The sequence below is a fragment of the Chrysochloris asiatica genome, unplaced genomic scaffold, assembly GCF_000296735.1.
Source record: "Chrysochloris asiatica unplaced genomic scaffold, ChrAsi1.0 scaffold00007, whole genome shotgun sequence".
Taxonomy (NCBI): Eukaryota; Metazoa; Chordata; class Mammalia; order Afrosoricida; family Chrysochloridae; genus Chrysochloris; species Chrysochloris asiatica.
In genome coordinates, this window is record NW_006408525.1 from 7,261,337 (window position 1) to 7,279,465 (window position 18,129).

Consider the following 18,129-nt stretch of genomic DNA (forward strand, 5'->3'; position numbering starts at 1 on the left):
GGTTGCGTGGTTGCTGTTAAATAGGAATCTCCTTGTGCTAGGGCCCTTAAGTCCAGCTCAAAGGCGGGATTTCCATCCTCGGTTGTCAATCAAGAGGGTGAAGCGCAGCAGGGGAGACTGGGTTGTAGTGAGACACTTTGGGCTGCACTTGTGGGTCTCTAAGTTGGCCGACCCCGCCTCAAAGCCATGATCCAACATTTAGGCTAGGATGGCGCTCTCGCGTTCGGAGTAAGTAGGACAGCCTGGCCGGCCTCTGCAGTCTCTTCCCACTAGGCAGCGTCTCCCCATGGACCTGGTCTCCAGACACCTCTCACCCTGCTGCTCCGTGGTCTGGGTTTCATTTAACACCTCCACCAGGTCTGCGCAGTTCTCGCACATCATTTAACCGCCGCCCTCCATGATAGAAGCTCAGTAGGTCAGTGGAAACAAATGGTGTTCATCAACACAGGTTTGAAAAAAGTAAAAGAATCTGACAATTTTTGCCGGTATTATTTGTATAATAAAGACATGGTATTCCATTCATCAAAATATCAAATTAGTATTTATAATTCAGGTACAGACTATAAAGACCTTGTAAAGACTAGTGAGGAGAAAGAAAATAAGTATTATTGAAGATAAAGTTATTGATGTCAAGCATTTTCACATTATATTTAGTAATGTAGAAAGTAGTTAAGAATTGGCATTGTATAGATGAAGTTCAGTTATAATGAACTTAAAACATAAATAATATAGACTTTGGGCCAATTAATTTGTCACTTGAACTTGCATCAAAAGTCATATTGTTAATTTAGAAATCTGATAAATAGGGATAACGCACAATCCATAGTAAATTAATGTTTGAACAAGCATATTTTTGTTCTTTCGTATCACATAATCATGGATTTGTTATAGAAGCTAATGTTATATGCTTCTATAACTTTATGTAATCATTAGTTGTCTTTAATATTTTTTTCTTTTATATTTTTATCTCAATCCTATTTTAATGGTGATCAGATGGTCTGGTATAGAGGGATGTTACAACTTGTCTTCATTTATTTTTCACTCTTTAGTTATTACTATCATAGTTTTAAACTATGATATTATATGAGGGCAGGTCACAGTCTAAATGTGTAACCATTAGCCTGCTCTCCTGTGGAGTAAACCTGATTATTCTGGGAAGGATTCATTGACTTAGATAATTACCATTATGCATTCTTTTTACCTACCATTCATCCTAGGAAATGAAAACATTGTTAGTACTGAATCTCCCTTGGCCTATTTCACAAATAATATCTCATTCCTAGCCCCCTAAGAAGTACATCTCTCTCCAGAAATGGGTCTTTATTATTCTTATTTCTTTATGCATTTAAGAAGTAATATATACTCTCTTTAAATAAATACACACATGGAGCTCTGGTAGTGTAGTGGGTTACAAGTTACGCTGCTTAATGTCAAGGTCAGCAGTTCGAAATTACCCGCCACTCTGCAGGAGAGAAATGAAGTTTTCTGCCCTATCCAGGGTCTACCAACTCTACAGCAAATAATCATTAGTAGCACCATACACACACACACACACACACACACACACACACCCATATATGTGTATTGTTGTTGTAACATTTGATGTTTTCGCAATTTCTTGTTTTAGCTATTCTAATAGGTGTGTAGTGATATCCTATTGAGGTCTTAATATGCATTTATTTCCCCAGTTGCCCTGTGGCTCTGTAGGATAAATACTGGACTGTTTACCACAGGGTGACAGTTCGAGCCACCAAGTGCTCCGACAGAGAAACATTTAAAGCATAGATACGCTATACAGAGCTGCTGAGTCAGAACTGACTTGATGACAACAACAACAACAATGGCGAGCAATGTTGAACATATTCTTATATGCTTATTTGCTATCCACATATTCTTTTCAGTTTTGCTCTTTTTCTATTTGGATTGTTTGCTTTTTACCATTGAGTTTTAGAGTACTTTATATATTCTAAATATGAGTTTCTTACCAGATAATGTTGTTTGTAAGTATTTTCCTACCACCACCATCAACAGCAACCACAAGATTTTTTAAAATACTGGTTTTCTACTTTTTTTTTTCCAGACAAGTATATAAATGATATCAGTGTCTAGAGACTGTTGTGCTGTATCTTCAGCTATAAGTATTTTGAGAGTATGGAAGTAATGACAGGTAGGCAAGAATACTTCTCAAAGCTTACATGTTATTTTATGCTTTCTATTAGGTACTCAAAAGTGTGACAACTTTGCTGAAAAAAGACCCCTACTTGGTGTTTGTAAGAGCATTGGATCTTCTGGGTAAGAACATTTTAAAAAAAGTCTTTGAACATGAACTATTTGTATTATTGTTCCAGAGGGAATTTTGATTTCTTAGTATCTTTTCATCTCTCTTTAAATTCTATTTTGTTGTTATTGAGAGCAAAATGCACACTGATTCAACAAGTTCTACATGTATAATTAAGTGACATTGCGTACATTCTTCAAGTTGTGCCACCATTCTCAACTCTCCTTTTCTGTGTTGTTTTTCGTGAACATAAGCACATTACTTCTGAAGCTTCCTATCTAATCTTTGGAGTTGCTGCTGTCAACTTGATGCCATACAGATAGTTCTTAAAAGAGCATAATCCTCAAGGTAGACTCTTTTTTTTTAAGTTAAGCAAAACTATTATACAGTGTTCATCAACACAGGTTTGAAAAAAGTAAAAGAATCTGACTATTTTTGCCAGTATTATTTTCTTTATTATTTGTATAATAAAGACATGGTATTCCATTCATCAAAATATCATATTAGTATTTATAATTCAGGTACAGATTATAAAGACCTAGTAAAGACTAGTGAGGAGAAAGAAAATAGGTTATTATTTAAGATTTCTAGTGGTATTTTTGGTTCAAAGTTTAAAGATGATCTCAGGATAGCAGTTTCCAAAAGTCTAGAGTCTACAAGGATTTGACATTGTTTTATTTTTTCCCTCTTTTGATCAGGTTTCTTCTATGGAATCTTTGATCGAAATGTTCAGTAATGATAGCAGGGCACCATCCAGTTTTTCTGGTCACCTTGAAATGGAAACAGTTGTTCATGGGGCCATTGAGCCACATATTTCATATCCTCCTCTTGCTCTTGACTCTGCTTCCTCGGTTGCTCCAGGTAGATAGAGACCATTTGTTGTGCCTTGCATGGCTGCTTGCAAGAAGTCTTAGTATCTTTGTAATCATAACGCTATGTTCTCACAAAAACAAAAGAAAAGGGAAATAAAACTTATTTAGGGTTTGCCGTGACTCAGACACTCTCATTAATTTTATTATCACTATTTTCTCATACATGGATGATTGTTGTTAAGTACCATCGAGTTGGTTTCAATTCATGGCTACCCTGTTTAGGGTTTCAGAGATTTAAGTATTTGTGGGAGCAGAAAGCTTCATTTTTCTCCCTTTGAACACTTGGTGGACTCGAACCACAGACCTTGTAGTTTGCAGCCCAGTGCTTGTTGTATGGCACCACTGTACTCTTACACAGGGTAATAGCAAGAGATGAAAGAAAGGCAGCACTTGATTGTAATATATTCTTGAAATAGAAGACTGGCATCATTAATAGATTTTTTTTTTGTTTATATCAATCGAATAGTCACTTTTATAATAATAAGAACAGATAATATATATGCCACTCTTCCTCCCTTACCTATTCAGCCTATGTCTCAATCCATGTATCTACGCACAGAACACTGTCCTTCCAAAGGCTGTGTGTGTATCACTATTTACCTCTGTCTCCTTGAGCCTATGCATACCTCCGTATTCATACCTATCTTCATCATTCTCTGCCACCCTCCCTCTTCTTGTATATTGTCTTCCCTCTCACCTAAGCTAACGTGTCTGCTTTCTAACCAGTGAATTCCTCTCCCTTCCTAACCACCTCTGGTAACCTGTTATCAAAGAATTTTTTTTTAGTATGAAAACCTTTTCTTAAGTTTTTGCAATAATGTTTTAATGAAATTTTTGTCCTTTTGTGATTGACTATTTTAACTTAGCGCAATGTTCTCCAGGTTCATCTATGTTATGAGGTCTTTTTGCAGATTCAGCATTATTCTTCAAGGTTGCACAGTATTTCATTGTGTGTATGTACCAACGTTATTTTATCCATTCTTTCATTAATGGACATTTAGGCTGTCACCATCTTTTTGACTAATGCTGTGATGAACATCAGTGTGCAGATATCTACTTGTGCTTTTGCTCTTATTTCTTGTGAATCTATGCCAAGAGAGGGATTTCTGGGTGTATTGAATCCTTTCACTTTTAGTGCAGTTATTGATGGGTATGAATTGATTGCATTCATTTTGCTGTATTTTTTTTTTTTTTTAAGTGGTGCTGCTGATTTTTTTTTGTTCTGCATATTTTCCTGTGCTGAGTTCATTTTGTGTGTGTGCATTTTCTTTTTATTTTCTTCATTGATTTAATGTTTGTAAAATCTTCATGGATTTTCCTTTTCTTGCTTTGATGTGAAGGTGTATTAAGTGTCTTTCAGGTTATTTTGAAATCTACTTGACTTCCTTACCATTTGAAATTCTGTAACTGTACATTTCCCTCACTTTGCTTTGTAGTTGTCTTCATTATAAAATGATATCTATTTTCAGTGTTGTACTTCTGTTTTACTTTAAATAGTTCTATATCTGGATTGAATTCTGGGCAGTGTTGCCATATATGTCAATCTCTGGTTGTTTGTCTGCTGTTGTTGGTTTTTAGTCTAAAAGACTCTCTTTAGTATTTATTATAAAGTTGGCCTGGTTTTTGCAAATTCTTATAATTTCTGCTTATCTGAAAATGTTTTAAGTTCGTCATATTTGAGGGACAGTTTTGCTGGGTATATGATTCATGTTTGGCAGTTGTTTCTTTCCGAGTTTTGTATATGTCTTCCCATTGCCTTCTAGCCTTCATGGTTTCTGCTGAAAAATTAGAGTTTAATCTTACTGGTTTTCCTTTGCAGGTGGCATTTTGTTTTTCCCAAACTGCTCTCAGGATTCTTTCCTTATTTTTGATTTTGGAGAGTTTGATTATGGTATGTCTTGGTGATTTTCTTTTGGAGTCTATCTTGTTTGGGGTTCGTTCAGCTACTTGAATGCTTATCTTCTCCTCTTTCATGATGTTAGGGAATTTCTTTTTTTTTTTTCTCCAACAGCTCTTTGACTAAGATAATCAGTTTTAAATTAAACAAAGCATATACTTAGTTTCATCTCAAAGATGGCAATCCCTTCCATGCAACAATACTTCCTCCCTGTTGTTCCCATTTCTATTCTACCCATCTTCCCATCCCTTCTCAGCTTTGTCCTTTAGTGAATGTTGCCTTTTTGATTTTGAACGATTAACCATTCCGTGGTGAGCTCCTGACTAGTGTTGTTGTCTCCCCTGTATACTGTCTATTGCTTGGTTGAAAATTGGACCAAGATGGTGAGGTCCCTTCCAGACCTGAAGGGTGGTTGAGGACCACAGTCTCAGATTCCTCCAGTGTCACACTCACGAGCAAGCCTGGTCTTTTAATAAAATGTTTTTTTAAACAATTTTGAGTTTCCCCTCACACTTTTTCTTGCTCTATCCTGTATCTTCTACCGTGATCTCTTTTAGAACATTGGGTAGTAGTAATCGGGTACCATCTACTTCTTATCTCAGAGTTTTGGAGACTGGCGTTCCCATGTTCTGTTAGTTCATTGGAGTAACTGATTCCAAGCATTTTCAATTCTCATCACTCTTCTTTCTTCCACACGTGGTGAGACCAATAACTGCACCTTAGATGACCACTCATGATCTTTCTATATCCCAGACGCTACTCACCAAACAAATAATAGAACATTGTCTTTATGGATTATTTTATGCCAATTAACTATGTTGTCCCTCGAGACTATGGTCCTTAGCCCATAGGCCTAGCAACTCATTTCTTTAAGATGTTTGATAATATCTAAGAAGTTTTCAACATTTTTCCCACAGTGCAGTCCAGTGCTTATCTAAGAGCCACCAGGGTTCCTTACTAATGAAGTTACAAGAACTTAAATAAGTCATGTAATTAGGAAGCAGGCCATCCAGGGCTATTGAAATGTTCTTATGATGTCATTAGTGACCAAGGGTTTTTTAAGCTTTTGATATCTTAAGGATATACTCCTTTCTCTTTTGATTTCAAAATGACTAGTATGCTTTTAGTTAGCCCACATCTTAGTTCCAGAACTCATAGCTTCAAGGAAAGCCAAGAAATAATTCTATTCTGTACATTTTTTAAAGATGTTTTCTTTCACCTCACAACATGCTAAAGAGAAGTAAAAAGCTAATCTAAATTTAAAATAAAAGTGTCATATTATAAATTGTTAACATGAATTTCTCAAATGTTTTAATCATGAACTTCCATAATTAAACATTTGAAATATTTTATACATATTGTAGAATGTACACATAGTGTACACACATGTACATACATGCATTGAGACTGGTAACAGTCAGAAGTTTTTTGGATTGTCCTGTCTTTCTGAGTCTCTCAAGTGTTCCTCTTGTGACAAGGTGTGTATAGTCTTCACCACTTTTTATTTTTCAATCACTTTTAGTGGAAATACATGTTTTCCTTCTGACAGGTTTCCACCTTACGCAAGTTCTAACTTTTGCAGGTTTTGCTGTGTAATATATTGAAAAATAGTTAGTAAGTGAAAAGTGAGTGCCCATAGTAATATTGGTTGTGTTTGCTATTGATTTTTGTCTCTTCTTTATGTATGTTAAAAACACACACACACACACACACACACACAGTGTAAATGGTACTTACATATGTTTGTGTTTAAGCAGTAACTTCTTAGGAAAGATAGATAGATAGATAGATAGATAGATAGATACATACATACATACATACATACATATTTTGAAACAATATTTCTGCAAAATATTCAGTATTGTGTAAACAGAAATGATGCGCATAGGGCTACTAACCATATGGTCTGCAGTTCTAATCAACCAACTGCTCTATAGAAGACACACAAGGCATTCTGTTTTGGAAACCCTCCATAGGGTTGCTGTGAGTTGCAGTCGACTTGAATGGCAGCGGGTTTAAACAGAGATGTAGAAAACCATGCATAATTGTGTGGAGGATGCTTGAAGACATTGTGCAATGTTGTATACACCTTGAAAATGTAGTCTTTATCTTCTTTGACTCTTTGTTTGTGACTACATGAGTTTTCTTTGCTTTTTATGAATGAATAAACCTCTTAATATAAGGAAACACATATATGCAATCTGGGTTTTGACATCAAAATTGTAAGACCCTCCCATGCTTTCCGGGGAGAAATACAGGTTGTCCAGGTTGCTTTCCATACATATCCTGCCAAATGCTTTGTGAATACCAGCTGGTTTGGCGTTTGCTGACTACTTATATTCACAATTGTTACTGTTAAGTGCTGTCAAGTTGGTTCTGACTCATGGCGACCCAGCATAGGGTTTCCAAGAAGTGACTGGTAAGTTTGAACCACCAATCTTGAGGCTCAAACCACCTTGAGATCTAGTGCTTTATCCCACAGCGCCACTCCAGGACTCCCATATTCAGTTTTGTCTATTATATTATTTCTGGGAAAAGCCAGTAAGATTTTTTTTTTATGTACAATTTTTCTTTTCATAATTTATCATTCAAAGGAAGAAAATTGCTATGGGAAGAATCCCTGTGTGTCCTCATCGTTTATTCTTTAGAAATAAACATAGTGTACTTAGCCCCAAATGGGAGAAAACAAAAACAAAAATGGACTCTCTTTCACTGATGACATTCATCATAAAATGCCATTGATTTTAATATTCTAGTGCTTGTTGCTGTTATTATGGTGAGAGACTGTACCATGATCATTCCAGAAAAGCCATTTAAAGTCTTGATAACAGATAATGTTTATTGTGCTACTGATCCTGGGATTAAAGCAGTTGTTATGTAATAATTAGAGAGATGCAGGAAAAACATGGACAGTATCTAAATATATACACTCTATTAGGAAAACGGAGTTCATGGTGCCTTTTATGTTAACCAATTCCCAGAATGTTGCTGCTGTGAGTAAGGATCTTGCTGACTACCACAAGAATAATAGCAAACTAATCATAATAATAGTAGCAGTAATCAACAGCTTATTGTAGACTTTAGAGAATGTTTTGTACAATGTATTGTGTTTTGTAGGACTATATTATACACATTACGTTAAGTTTAGAACATGAGAATTATAGAATATTGTGTGTAGAAAGTACCTTGAAAATCATAAAATTTAACTGTCCTAAGATATGAAGTAGGCTCCTCTGTGGGTGGGATTCATCTTGCATTGTTCAGAACCTCTCACCTGTCCATTTCCTGATGGGTGGAGTGAAATCTTCAGGAAAGAAAACAATAATACGATTGTGAAGGGATTTTCTTTCAGGAGGCACATCTCAAGGAAGCGTCATGCTCTGTCTGCGTGTGTTTGACCCAGGCACCTTTTAAACCACATTCTCTCAGGCAATGTAGAGTTGTTTTTTGTTTTTTTTTTTAATGTTATATGTAAATAATAGGGCTGCCTTTAGTCACAGGGTACATTAGCTTGAATGTTAATTGTGTACATTTATCGTGACTCAGGTTCACTTAATCACAACACAAATTTTTAGTTTTCATATGAGGTTAAGGTAAAAAGCCAGTATATTGTAACATTTGATTTACAATTTAGAATCATACGTAGAACACATCTCAGTGAGTATGATTAATCTGTTATTGTAAACTGACACTTATATTGTTATATGAAATGGTAATAATGAGAAAACAATTTATTTATTTTAAAACAAAATTTTTAAAAAAAAAGTATTTGATGTATTGACACATCTCAGTCACATGTGGGACAAATTCCCTTGTAATCCTGAAACTGTTACAAATCTCAAATGGCCTACCAAGATGTTTGCTTGTAGGTAAAAATGGATAAAGACCTCAGAGAAACACACTATAAGTATTTGTAAGACAAAAAGTACTGCGACAAAATCAAATAAACCTTTATTTTAAAAATACCAACATGTGAAGATATTGTCTCTCGATATCCTCCAATGAGATCTATACACTTCTGCAGAAAATGTTTCTATTTTTCTAATCTTTCCCTGAGGAATTCTACAATCTTTGATTTACACTATGTCAAAACAGCAGTTTTGGCATCCTTTAAGGATTAAAGTTATGTTCCTTTCTAAATGTTCTTTAAGTGTTGGTATCAACAAGAAGCCTGAAGGGGCAAGCTCAGGACTATAGTGTGGATGGGGTAAGGTTTCCAAATGACGTTCTCATAGATCCCCTGCTACTGCCCTCCAAGAATGAGCAGGTACATGGTTGTTGTGGTGAGAAAAATTCCTTGACACAACCTTCCTGTTCATTTTCTCACCAGTGTGATTTTCAAGTTTCTTAAAACTTCTTTACAATAAACTCCTGTGATCATCTGTGTCCTTTCAGAAAATCTGCATATAGTACCCTTTAGCTATCCCCGCAAACTCTCACCATAGCCTTTTGAGCTCACTTTGCAATCCCTCAATATAAGATCACTCATCTTTGTGTTCCTGGTTTCCATTCCTCCTTCTTTCCCCACTCTTTTGAATGTTTTCTTAGATGAATGCTGTCATTTTGATCTTGCATGCTTGGTCATTTTATGGTGTGTGTACCTCACTAGTGTTGTTGTTCCCCTATATACTGATCTAATGTTTGGCTTTTTTAGCCAAGATCCATCCGACATCCACAATGATATCCCTCGTCCCACGGCCTCTTCTGAATCTGGTTTGAACCCCTAGAAGTTCTCTGTCAATGTATGCTTGTAGCTGTTTTTGTATTACTTTTAGTAAAAGTTTACTTGCAGGGGATATCAAAGATATTGTCCGATGATTTCTACATTTCCGTTGGGTCACCTCTCTTAGGAATGGGGACAAATACGGATCTCTTCCAATCAATTGGCCAGATAGTTGTCTTCCATATTTCTTGGCAGAGTTGAGTGAGTGCCTCCTGTGCTGCCTCACTTTCTTGAAAGATTTCTATTTTGATTCCATCAGTTCCTGGTGCCTTGTTCTTTGCCAATTCCTTCAGTGCACCTTGGACTTCCTCCTTCAGTATCATTGGCTCTTGATCATATGCTACAGTGGTACCAAATGGTACCATTTCCTTTTGGTATAGTGACTCTCTGTATTACTTGCATCTTCTTTTGACACTTTATGCATCATTCAATAATTTGCCCAGAGAATCCTTCAATAATGAAACTTGAGGCTTGAATTTTTTTCTTCAGTTCAAAGAAAAGATTGAAGTTGTCAGGGACTTCATTCTTCTTGGATCAACTATCAACACTCATGGAAGCAGCAGTCAAGAAATCAAACGATGTATTGCATTGGGCAAATCTGCTGCACAAGTCCTTTTAAAGTGTTGAAGAGCAAAGATGTCAGGTATACCTGACCCAAGCCATGGTATTTTCAATAACCTCATATGCATGCAAAAGCTGGACAGTGAATAAGGAGAACCTTAGAAGAACTGATGCTTTTGAGTTATGGTGTTGGAGGAGAATATTGAAAGTGCCAATGGCAGCCAAAAGAACCAACAGATCTGTGTTGGAAGAAGTGCACCGAGAGTGTTTCTTGGAGGCCAGGATGGCCAAACTGTGTCTCTCGTACTGAGAGAAAATGTCTGCAGCCATCCACTGATCACAGAGACATGTTTAAATACATTTTGTTCGGAATAAACCCAGCCATGAATGAACTGGAACATATGCATAGCAATGCTTTTTGACTTACTCTTGTAGAATATTTTACAACCAATTGCTCTTAAATTGCAGCAGTAAACATTAAAATGTTTTGAAATTCACTTATTAGTGCAACTTCCTGAATACACTAACCGCATTTTCCCACTGAATTATAATTTGAAGCAGAGAAACACTCATGCTTTTAACAGCTTAATTAAGGTATTACTGACATACAATAAATGATATATAAAGTGTACAATGTGTTAAGTTGGACATATGTATATATCCATGAAACTAGCACCACAAAAAAAGATCATGATCATTTGAGGGGCCTCAATAAGTTCCTGCAAAATGGAGTGAAAGAGAATGGCATTTTTCCACAATCTGTTTGAGGACCCTCTTATCTGTCACAAAGCTTCCTCCCCCTCCCAGTAAATTTCTTCATGGCCATTTGTAATCCTTCCTTACTCCATCCTACTGACATACTTTCTGTCACTATAGATTAGTTTTAGTTTTCTAGTGGTTTGTATAAGGAGGCCTGGTAGCAAGTGGGTTGCACATTGGACTGCTAACCACAGAGTCAGCAGTTCGCATTCACCAGCTACTCTGAGGGAGAAGGATGAGGCTTTCTGATTTACAGCTCCGGGAAACCCTAGACAGGTCTCTATGAGTCGTAACCGACTAGAGGGCATGTAGCAGTAGCGGCAGTGGCAGCAGCTTATCTAAATGGAATTGTAGTATTTATATGTTTTGTTTTGGTCCTGCTTACTCTATTTAGCATATTTATTTAGAAGTATATTCATCTTGCTGTCTTTGTCAGTAATTCATTCCTATTATTTCTGACTGGAATTTCATTGTATGGGTATAATACAATTTGTTTATTCACATGCTGATGGACCTTTGGGTTTAATAAATAACATGATTTGGCTTTAATAAATAGCACTGTTATGACTATTAATGTTTAAGTCATTCTATGCAGTGATGCTTTTATGACAATTAACATGGTGACTATTCCAAACCACTGTTAGTATAGAACTCATTATAGTTTTCCCCACTAAAAGTAATAGAGATAAAATGCATTTTCATTTAGTGACAGAGTTTTCTGGAACAGATTAAAGTGAGTGAGGAATTGGATCAGAATGAAGCCGACAGCACCAGCGAGTGAGGCACACGTCTATGTAATTGTGTTGGACTGCTGGTACCATTGTGCAGCTATTGTACCATTAATGCAAATAACGCATGTCATATGCACTCCTGCCGGGGTTTGTTTCCTGTATGTTGTGCAAGGAGCCCTGGTGTAGTGCTGTAGGATAAGCAGAGGACTGCAGGGTGGGTTTGACCTACAAGGTTGGTGGTTCAGACTCACCACCTACTCCTCGGAAACCCTATGCAAGGTCGCTATGAGTTGGAACCAACTTGACAGCAATTAACACCAAAACCATGCAAGTTATATGCATGCACACATTGTATAACATGCAAAAGTTACGGCATTTTCCCCCCAGAATGTTTTGATTAAAATGTTTTGATTCTTCTTCTGTTTGTTTGTTTTTTTGTTTTAGTAGTTTTGTTTGAGTATTATCTCTAGTCTTGTTAATGATAAACTCAGAGCTGCGGTAACAGTCAATTTTATAGACCTATGGTTGATTTCGTTTTGTAGTTGAAGTGTGCCTTTATCTGAAGGTATTGTGATTTCCTTAAGAGATGGGACCACGTGACAAGTCTTTTGTCCTTCCTCAGACATGTATGTCTCACTTGATGTTGCTGTTGAAGCGTTGTCAAGTCTGTTCTGACTGAATTCCTCAGTTACTTTAATCTGTCCCAGGAAATGCTGCTACATTAACTTAATGCTTCCCAAGTAGAAACCCCTCCTTTTGCCTCTCCATCCCACTGGTGGTGGCCACTAATAATCTTTGTTTTCTTTATTGGCTTATTTGATGTAAGTATTACCATACTTGCCTTTTTGTGACTGAAATATTGCACTCAATCTGTCAATCTGTCATACTGTGGTGACTTGCGTGTTGATGTGATTCTGGAAACTGTGCCACAGGTATGTTAAATACCAGCAGGATATGCCCATGATGGACAGGTTTCAGCTGAGCTTCCAGGTAAGTCATGCTAGTAAGAAGGAGAGGAGGGCTACTTCTGAATGTTTAATCACTGAAACTCTTATGAGTAGTAGTGAAACACTGTCAGATAGCACCAGAATATTTAATATTGAACATGATGAATAACACTAGAATATTGTCAGATATAATGCCGGAAGTTGAACCTTTCAGGTTGGAAGACAGTGAAAATACAGTTGGGAAAGAGCTGCCTCCTCAAAGTAGCATTTGATTGAGATGACACAAATGGGATAAAGCTTTTGTGACCTTCATTTGCTGTTGGGGTACAACTCAAAATGAGGAGAAACAGCTGTAAACAATATCAAATGATCCAGAAAGCATCAAAAGAAGAGGGAAGGAATACATAGTCATTGTGCCCCTCCCCTCTAATGGACAATGTTCAACTATTTCAAGAGATAATATATGATCAAGAGCCAGTGGTAATGAATGAAGAAGTCCAAGGTGTCCTGAAGCCATTGGCAAAGAATAAGGCTCCAGGAATTGATGGGATACAAATTGAAATGTTTGAACAAACTGATGCAGCACTGTAGGCACTTATTCATCTATGCCAAGAAATTAGGAAGATAGTTGTCTGGCCAACTGGGAGAGACCCATATTTGTGCCCATTCCATAGAGAGGTGACCCTACAGAATGCAGAAATCATTGATGATATCATTAATTACACATGCAAGTTAAGTTTTGGTAAAGATACTTTAAAATTGGTTGTAACAGTACCTAACAGGGAAGTGCCAGAAGTTCAAGTCAAATTCAGGTGAGGATGTGGAATAAGGGATATGTTTGCTGACATCATATGGATCTTGGCTGAAAGCAGACAATACCCAAAAGATGTTTACTTGTGCTTTATTGACAATGCAGTGGCTTTCAACTGTGTGGATCCTGAGAAGCTATGGACAACATGCAGAGAATGAGGATTCCAGAACATTTAATTGTGCTCATAATGAACATGTACATAGACTAAGAGGCAGTCTTTTGAACAGAACAAAGGAACACTGAATTGTTTAAAATTAGGAAAGGTGCATGTCAGGGTTGTATTCTTTCACCATATTTTTTCATACTTTACACTGAGTAAATAATCTGAGAATCTGGATTATGTGAAGAAGAACGTGACATCAGCAACTTTGCTTGCTGAAAGCAAAGAGAACTTAAAATAAATACTGATGAAGATAAAAAACCAGTATGAGTTGCACCTCAATGTGAAGCAAACAAAAGTCCTCACCACTGAAGCTATAAATAATATCCCGATTAATGGATAACAGATTGAAGTTGTCAAAGACTTCATTTTATTTCAATCCTTCATTAATACTCATGTAAATAGCAGTGAAGAAATCAAACGATGTATTGCATTAGGCAAATCTTCTGCACAAGACGTCTTTGAAGTCCTCAAGAGCAAATATGTTAGTTTGAAGACTAAGGTGCACCTGACCCAAGCTATGATATTTTGAATAGTTTCATCTGCATGTGAAAGTTGGACACTGAATAAGGAAGACTGTAGAATTGTGATGGCATTTGAGTTATGGTACTGGCAAAGAGTATTAAAAGTACTATGTTGTTGTTGTTGTTAAGTGCTGTTGAGTCAATTCCGACCCATAGCGACCTTGTTTAGGGTTTCCAAGGAGCAGCTGGTGAGCTTGAACCACCAACCTTGGAGTTCAAACAGCTTTGCCGTCTGACACGTTAGCCCACAGCACCACACCAGGACTCCAAAAGTACTGTGGACTGCTAAAGAAATAGACAAATCTGTGTTGGAAGAAAGGCTTTACAAATATTTTTAATAGTTTGTTTAGGTTTTTATTTATTATCTATAGGTGGGTTCCTACAAATAACTTACTTACTTTGCTATTAACTAAGTTGGAAATGTGGAAGTAATTGTCATTTGATTCACTGAATAACTGGTTTGTTGTTTGGCTTAAAATTCCAGATTATGATTATACTTTGAGTAAACATTCTAATGCATATTTTTTAGATGACTCATAAATGAAAATAATGTAAAGCTTAAGACAGGCCATTATGTACTTTTACTTGATCTCAGAGAATGCTGATAAATTGAAGAAGAGGAGGGCATTTGTGGAAGATTTGGTTCTATATAATAACCTGATTCTAAACTTGTTAAAAACGACACATGCTCTTTGCCACCTTCCCTGTTCCTCTGCAGTCGCAGCCATGAAGGTTGAACTGTGCAGTTCAGCGGGTATAAAATATACCCTGGACATGGGAGGTTTTCCAGTTTCTTAATGCACAATGCGAGTCTTCATTTCTTTCCAAGAGGAACACTCGGCAGATAAACTGGACTGTCCTCTACAGAAGAAAGCACAAAATGGGGTAATTGGAAGAAATTCAAAATCTGCCTTGCAGTCACATTCCAGAGGGCTACCACTGGTGGATCTCTTGCTGATAGAATGGCCAAGAGAAATAGAAGCCTGTAGTTAGAAAGGCTCAATGAGAACAAAGGAAACAAATTCATAAAAGGCTAAGCAAGCATCTCAAAAGACAGCAATGGCTGCTGCTAAGGCTCCCACAAAGGCAGCACCTAAACAAAGCATTGTGAAGTCTGTGAACATTTTCCCTCCCCAGGTTGGTGGAAAGTGCTAAGGTGGCAGACTTTAAAATAAAGATTCAACCATTAAAAAATAAAATAAAATAAAATAAAATAAAATAAAAGAATGACATGTGGCTACAGATCTATTAAAATGGGACTGTTTGTTCAGCCAGCCATTTTACTACAGTATATGTTTTACATAGCAGCAGTACAAAGAGGTGTATATTCTAAGAGTTAAATTGAATACTTGGTATTATGTACTGGATTTTAATATAAATCCCATGAGAAAGAATCCACCACGTCGATGTTTTGAACTGTTATTCAGAAAATGAATATTGAAATGCCATATTTACACAGAGTTGAAAGTATATCTCTTTTCTTTGTGTGTTTCTTGTGTTAACCAGTTCTCTTTAGGATCTGTATCTAAGTGTTAGCAAGCTAGACATTTTCCTCTTCTACTGTCCAAGCACATGTGACTGTTACATACTTGAAACCTGACTAGTACCACATGTAGAAATCATGTTTTATCTGTTCGGTTTTAGTGTTTTTAGTGTGACTACTAGAAAAATTTGCATTACTTTTGTGACTCACACTGCTGCTCAATCTTGCTTTGGACCACAAGTGTAATTTTGGTCTTTCTCTGTGTGTGTTTGGGAAAGCATCACTTTGTCTTGTTACATATACAGCGTTCTAGATCCATTTATATGTCCTTAGTGACTAGACAGGAAAACTTAAAGTTCCTAAAGTTCCTAAAGAAACTTCCTTGTAGTGCAGTCAAGAACACATAGTTGAAAACGAAGCACAGAACAAATCTTAACATTATGGTATTCTGGATGATATTTTGGGCCTTCAGTGGCAGTTTTTGTAGTGGTAATCCTAGAAGAACTCTACCTGCAGTGATATTTATGTTAAATGAATCTGGTTTTGATCTTGTGTTCTATACTTTTCTTTCTATATAGCTTTAGCCTAGGACTGGTATACTGTAATGTTGATTGTCACTCCTGAATCCAGGACAGAAGTATGCACTAAATGAAATAACAAAGGTTTTGGAGGCACACCTGGATGTGAATTACTGATTATATAAATTAGAACAAATTATTCACTAGTTGTCAGGCTCAGTGTCCTTATTTGGAAAGTAATAGTAATATAGAACTACTGTGCTGGGTTCTTGTAGAACTAAATGAGGTGCTGTGTTTAGTACAGTGCCTGGTCCATATTAGGTCCTGGAGTGGTGTTGTAGGATAAACACTAGACTACCTTTGGTAGCATAGTGGTTACGAATCGGGCTGCTAACCTCATGGTCAGCAGTTCGAAACTACCAGCTGTTCCATGAGAGAAAGATGAAGCTTTCTGCACTCATAAAGATTTACAGCCTCGGAAAAGCATGTACAGCATCGCTATGAGTGGGAACCGACTCCATGGCACATAACAACAACGGTGTCCTCAAGGACAGTGGTTCAAGTCTACCAGTCTCTCCTTGGAAGCCCTATACAGAGTATCGCTGTGAGCTGGAACCAACTTAACAGCATTTAACAACAGCAGTAGTATTATTTGTGTCAGAGAAGTTACAAAGGGTAGAAAGTAATGGCATTCAAGAGTTACTTAGTGTTTGTGCTACCGGTGTGCTAGGCTTGAATCAGGATTCTTCACTTTTACTGGAAAGTGGCTATTTGTTTGTATCTCCTACAGAAGCTCGTGATCTCATATTTATCTATTTCTTGAAGCATAATTGAAACTCAGCCGACTGAACATACTTCCAGTGTACCATTTGATAAAATTTGGCAAGTGTATACACCCATGAAACCATCACTACAATCAAGATAACGAGCATATCCATCAACCACTATTGTTCTCTCATGCCCCTTTTGTGATGCATTCCTCTTGGCCCTGCTGTGTTCAGTAGAAGACACTGGTCTCCTTGTAATGAGTCTGTTTGAATAACAGTGGAGACTTTACATTGTAATATGCATTTTTTGGTGGGGCTGATACATTGCTGTCCTCTAGTTAAGATGATTTTAGTATATAGTTAAAAACAAAAGTCTAGAGTTTAAAACTTTCCTTTTAGCGCTCCAGTTTAAACTAAAGGCATTTTCAAAGTAAAGCCTTCATGGAGGACCAGTTCATAAAACTACTAAAGGCTTGCACAGTTTCTCTGTGTGATCATTTCAAAACAAGTTTTTTCAGCCACCAAAAAGGATGCAGTCTTGACATATAAATGGAAAACAGATTGAATTTTTGGCTGATAGAGCTATACTGGTTGAAATGTCGGTTCAGTCAACTTCAGGCTTAGATTACAAGATTTGCAAATTAAAAGGAAAACCAAAAGAAAAAGAACATCTGCATAGATTCTGACTTTGTGGAATTCCATACAGACACGTGTGTTCTCCCTTTGATATAGCAAGGCGTGGCTACAGTGAATAAACCTGAAAAGTGGTCATTGATGGTTTTGTGAATATCCTAAGGACAAAATTGAAGAAGAAAATTTTAACGGTTCTTTATGAAGTCCTATGTCAGCTGCCAAAATGGAATTGTTTTCAGCAATTCTTTTGGGAAAATCTTTTATTGATGTGGCTATATGGATTTTGGAGCGCAGTAGGTCTGTAGGATAAACACTGGACTTTAAACCACAAGGTTGGTGGTTCAAGCCCACTAACTGCTCTGCAAGAAAGGTGAGACTTTATGCTCCTGTGAAGGTTTACAGTCTGGGAAACTCTATGCAGGATTGCTATGAGTTGGAATCGACCTAACGACACTTGGCAACATA

At 36.9% G+C, this 18,129-nt stretch overlaps 1 protein-coding gene across 2 annotated transcripts in view; it reads left to right on the forward strand.

Moving 5' to 3' along the window:
- BCAS3 (breast carcinoma amplified sequence 3) overlaps positions 1-18,129 on the forward strand; it is a 701,971-nt gene that overhangs the window by 105,473 nt on the left and 578,369 nt on the right. For both annotated transcript variants that reach the window (XM_006832356.1, XM_006832357.1), the window contains exon 7: positions 2,220-2,292. In XM_006832356.1, the coding sequence (XP_006832419.1) occupies positions 2,220-2,292 (73 nt within the window). The remainder of the gene's footprint in view (positions 1-2,219; positions 2,293-18,129) is intronic.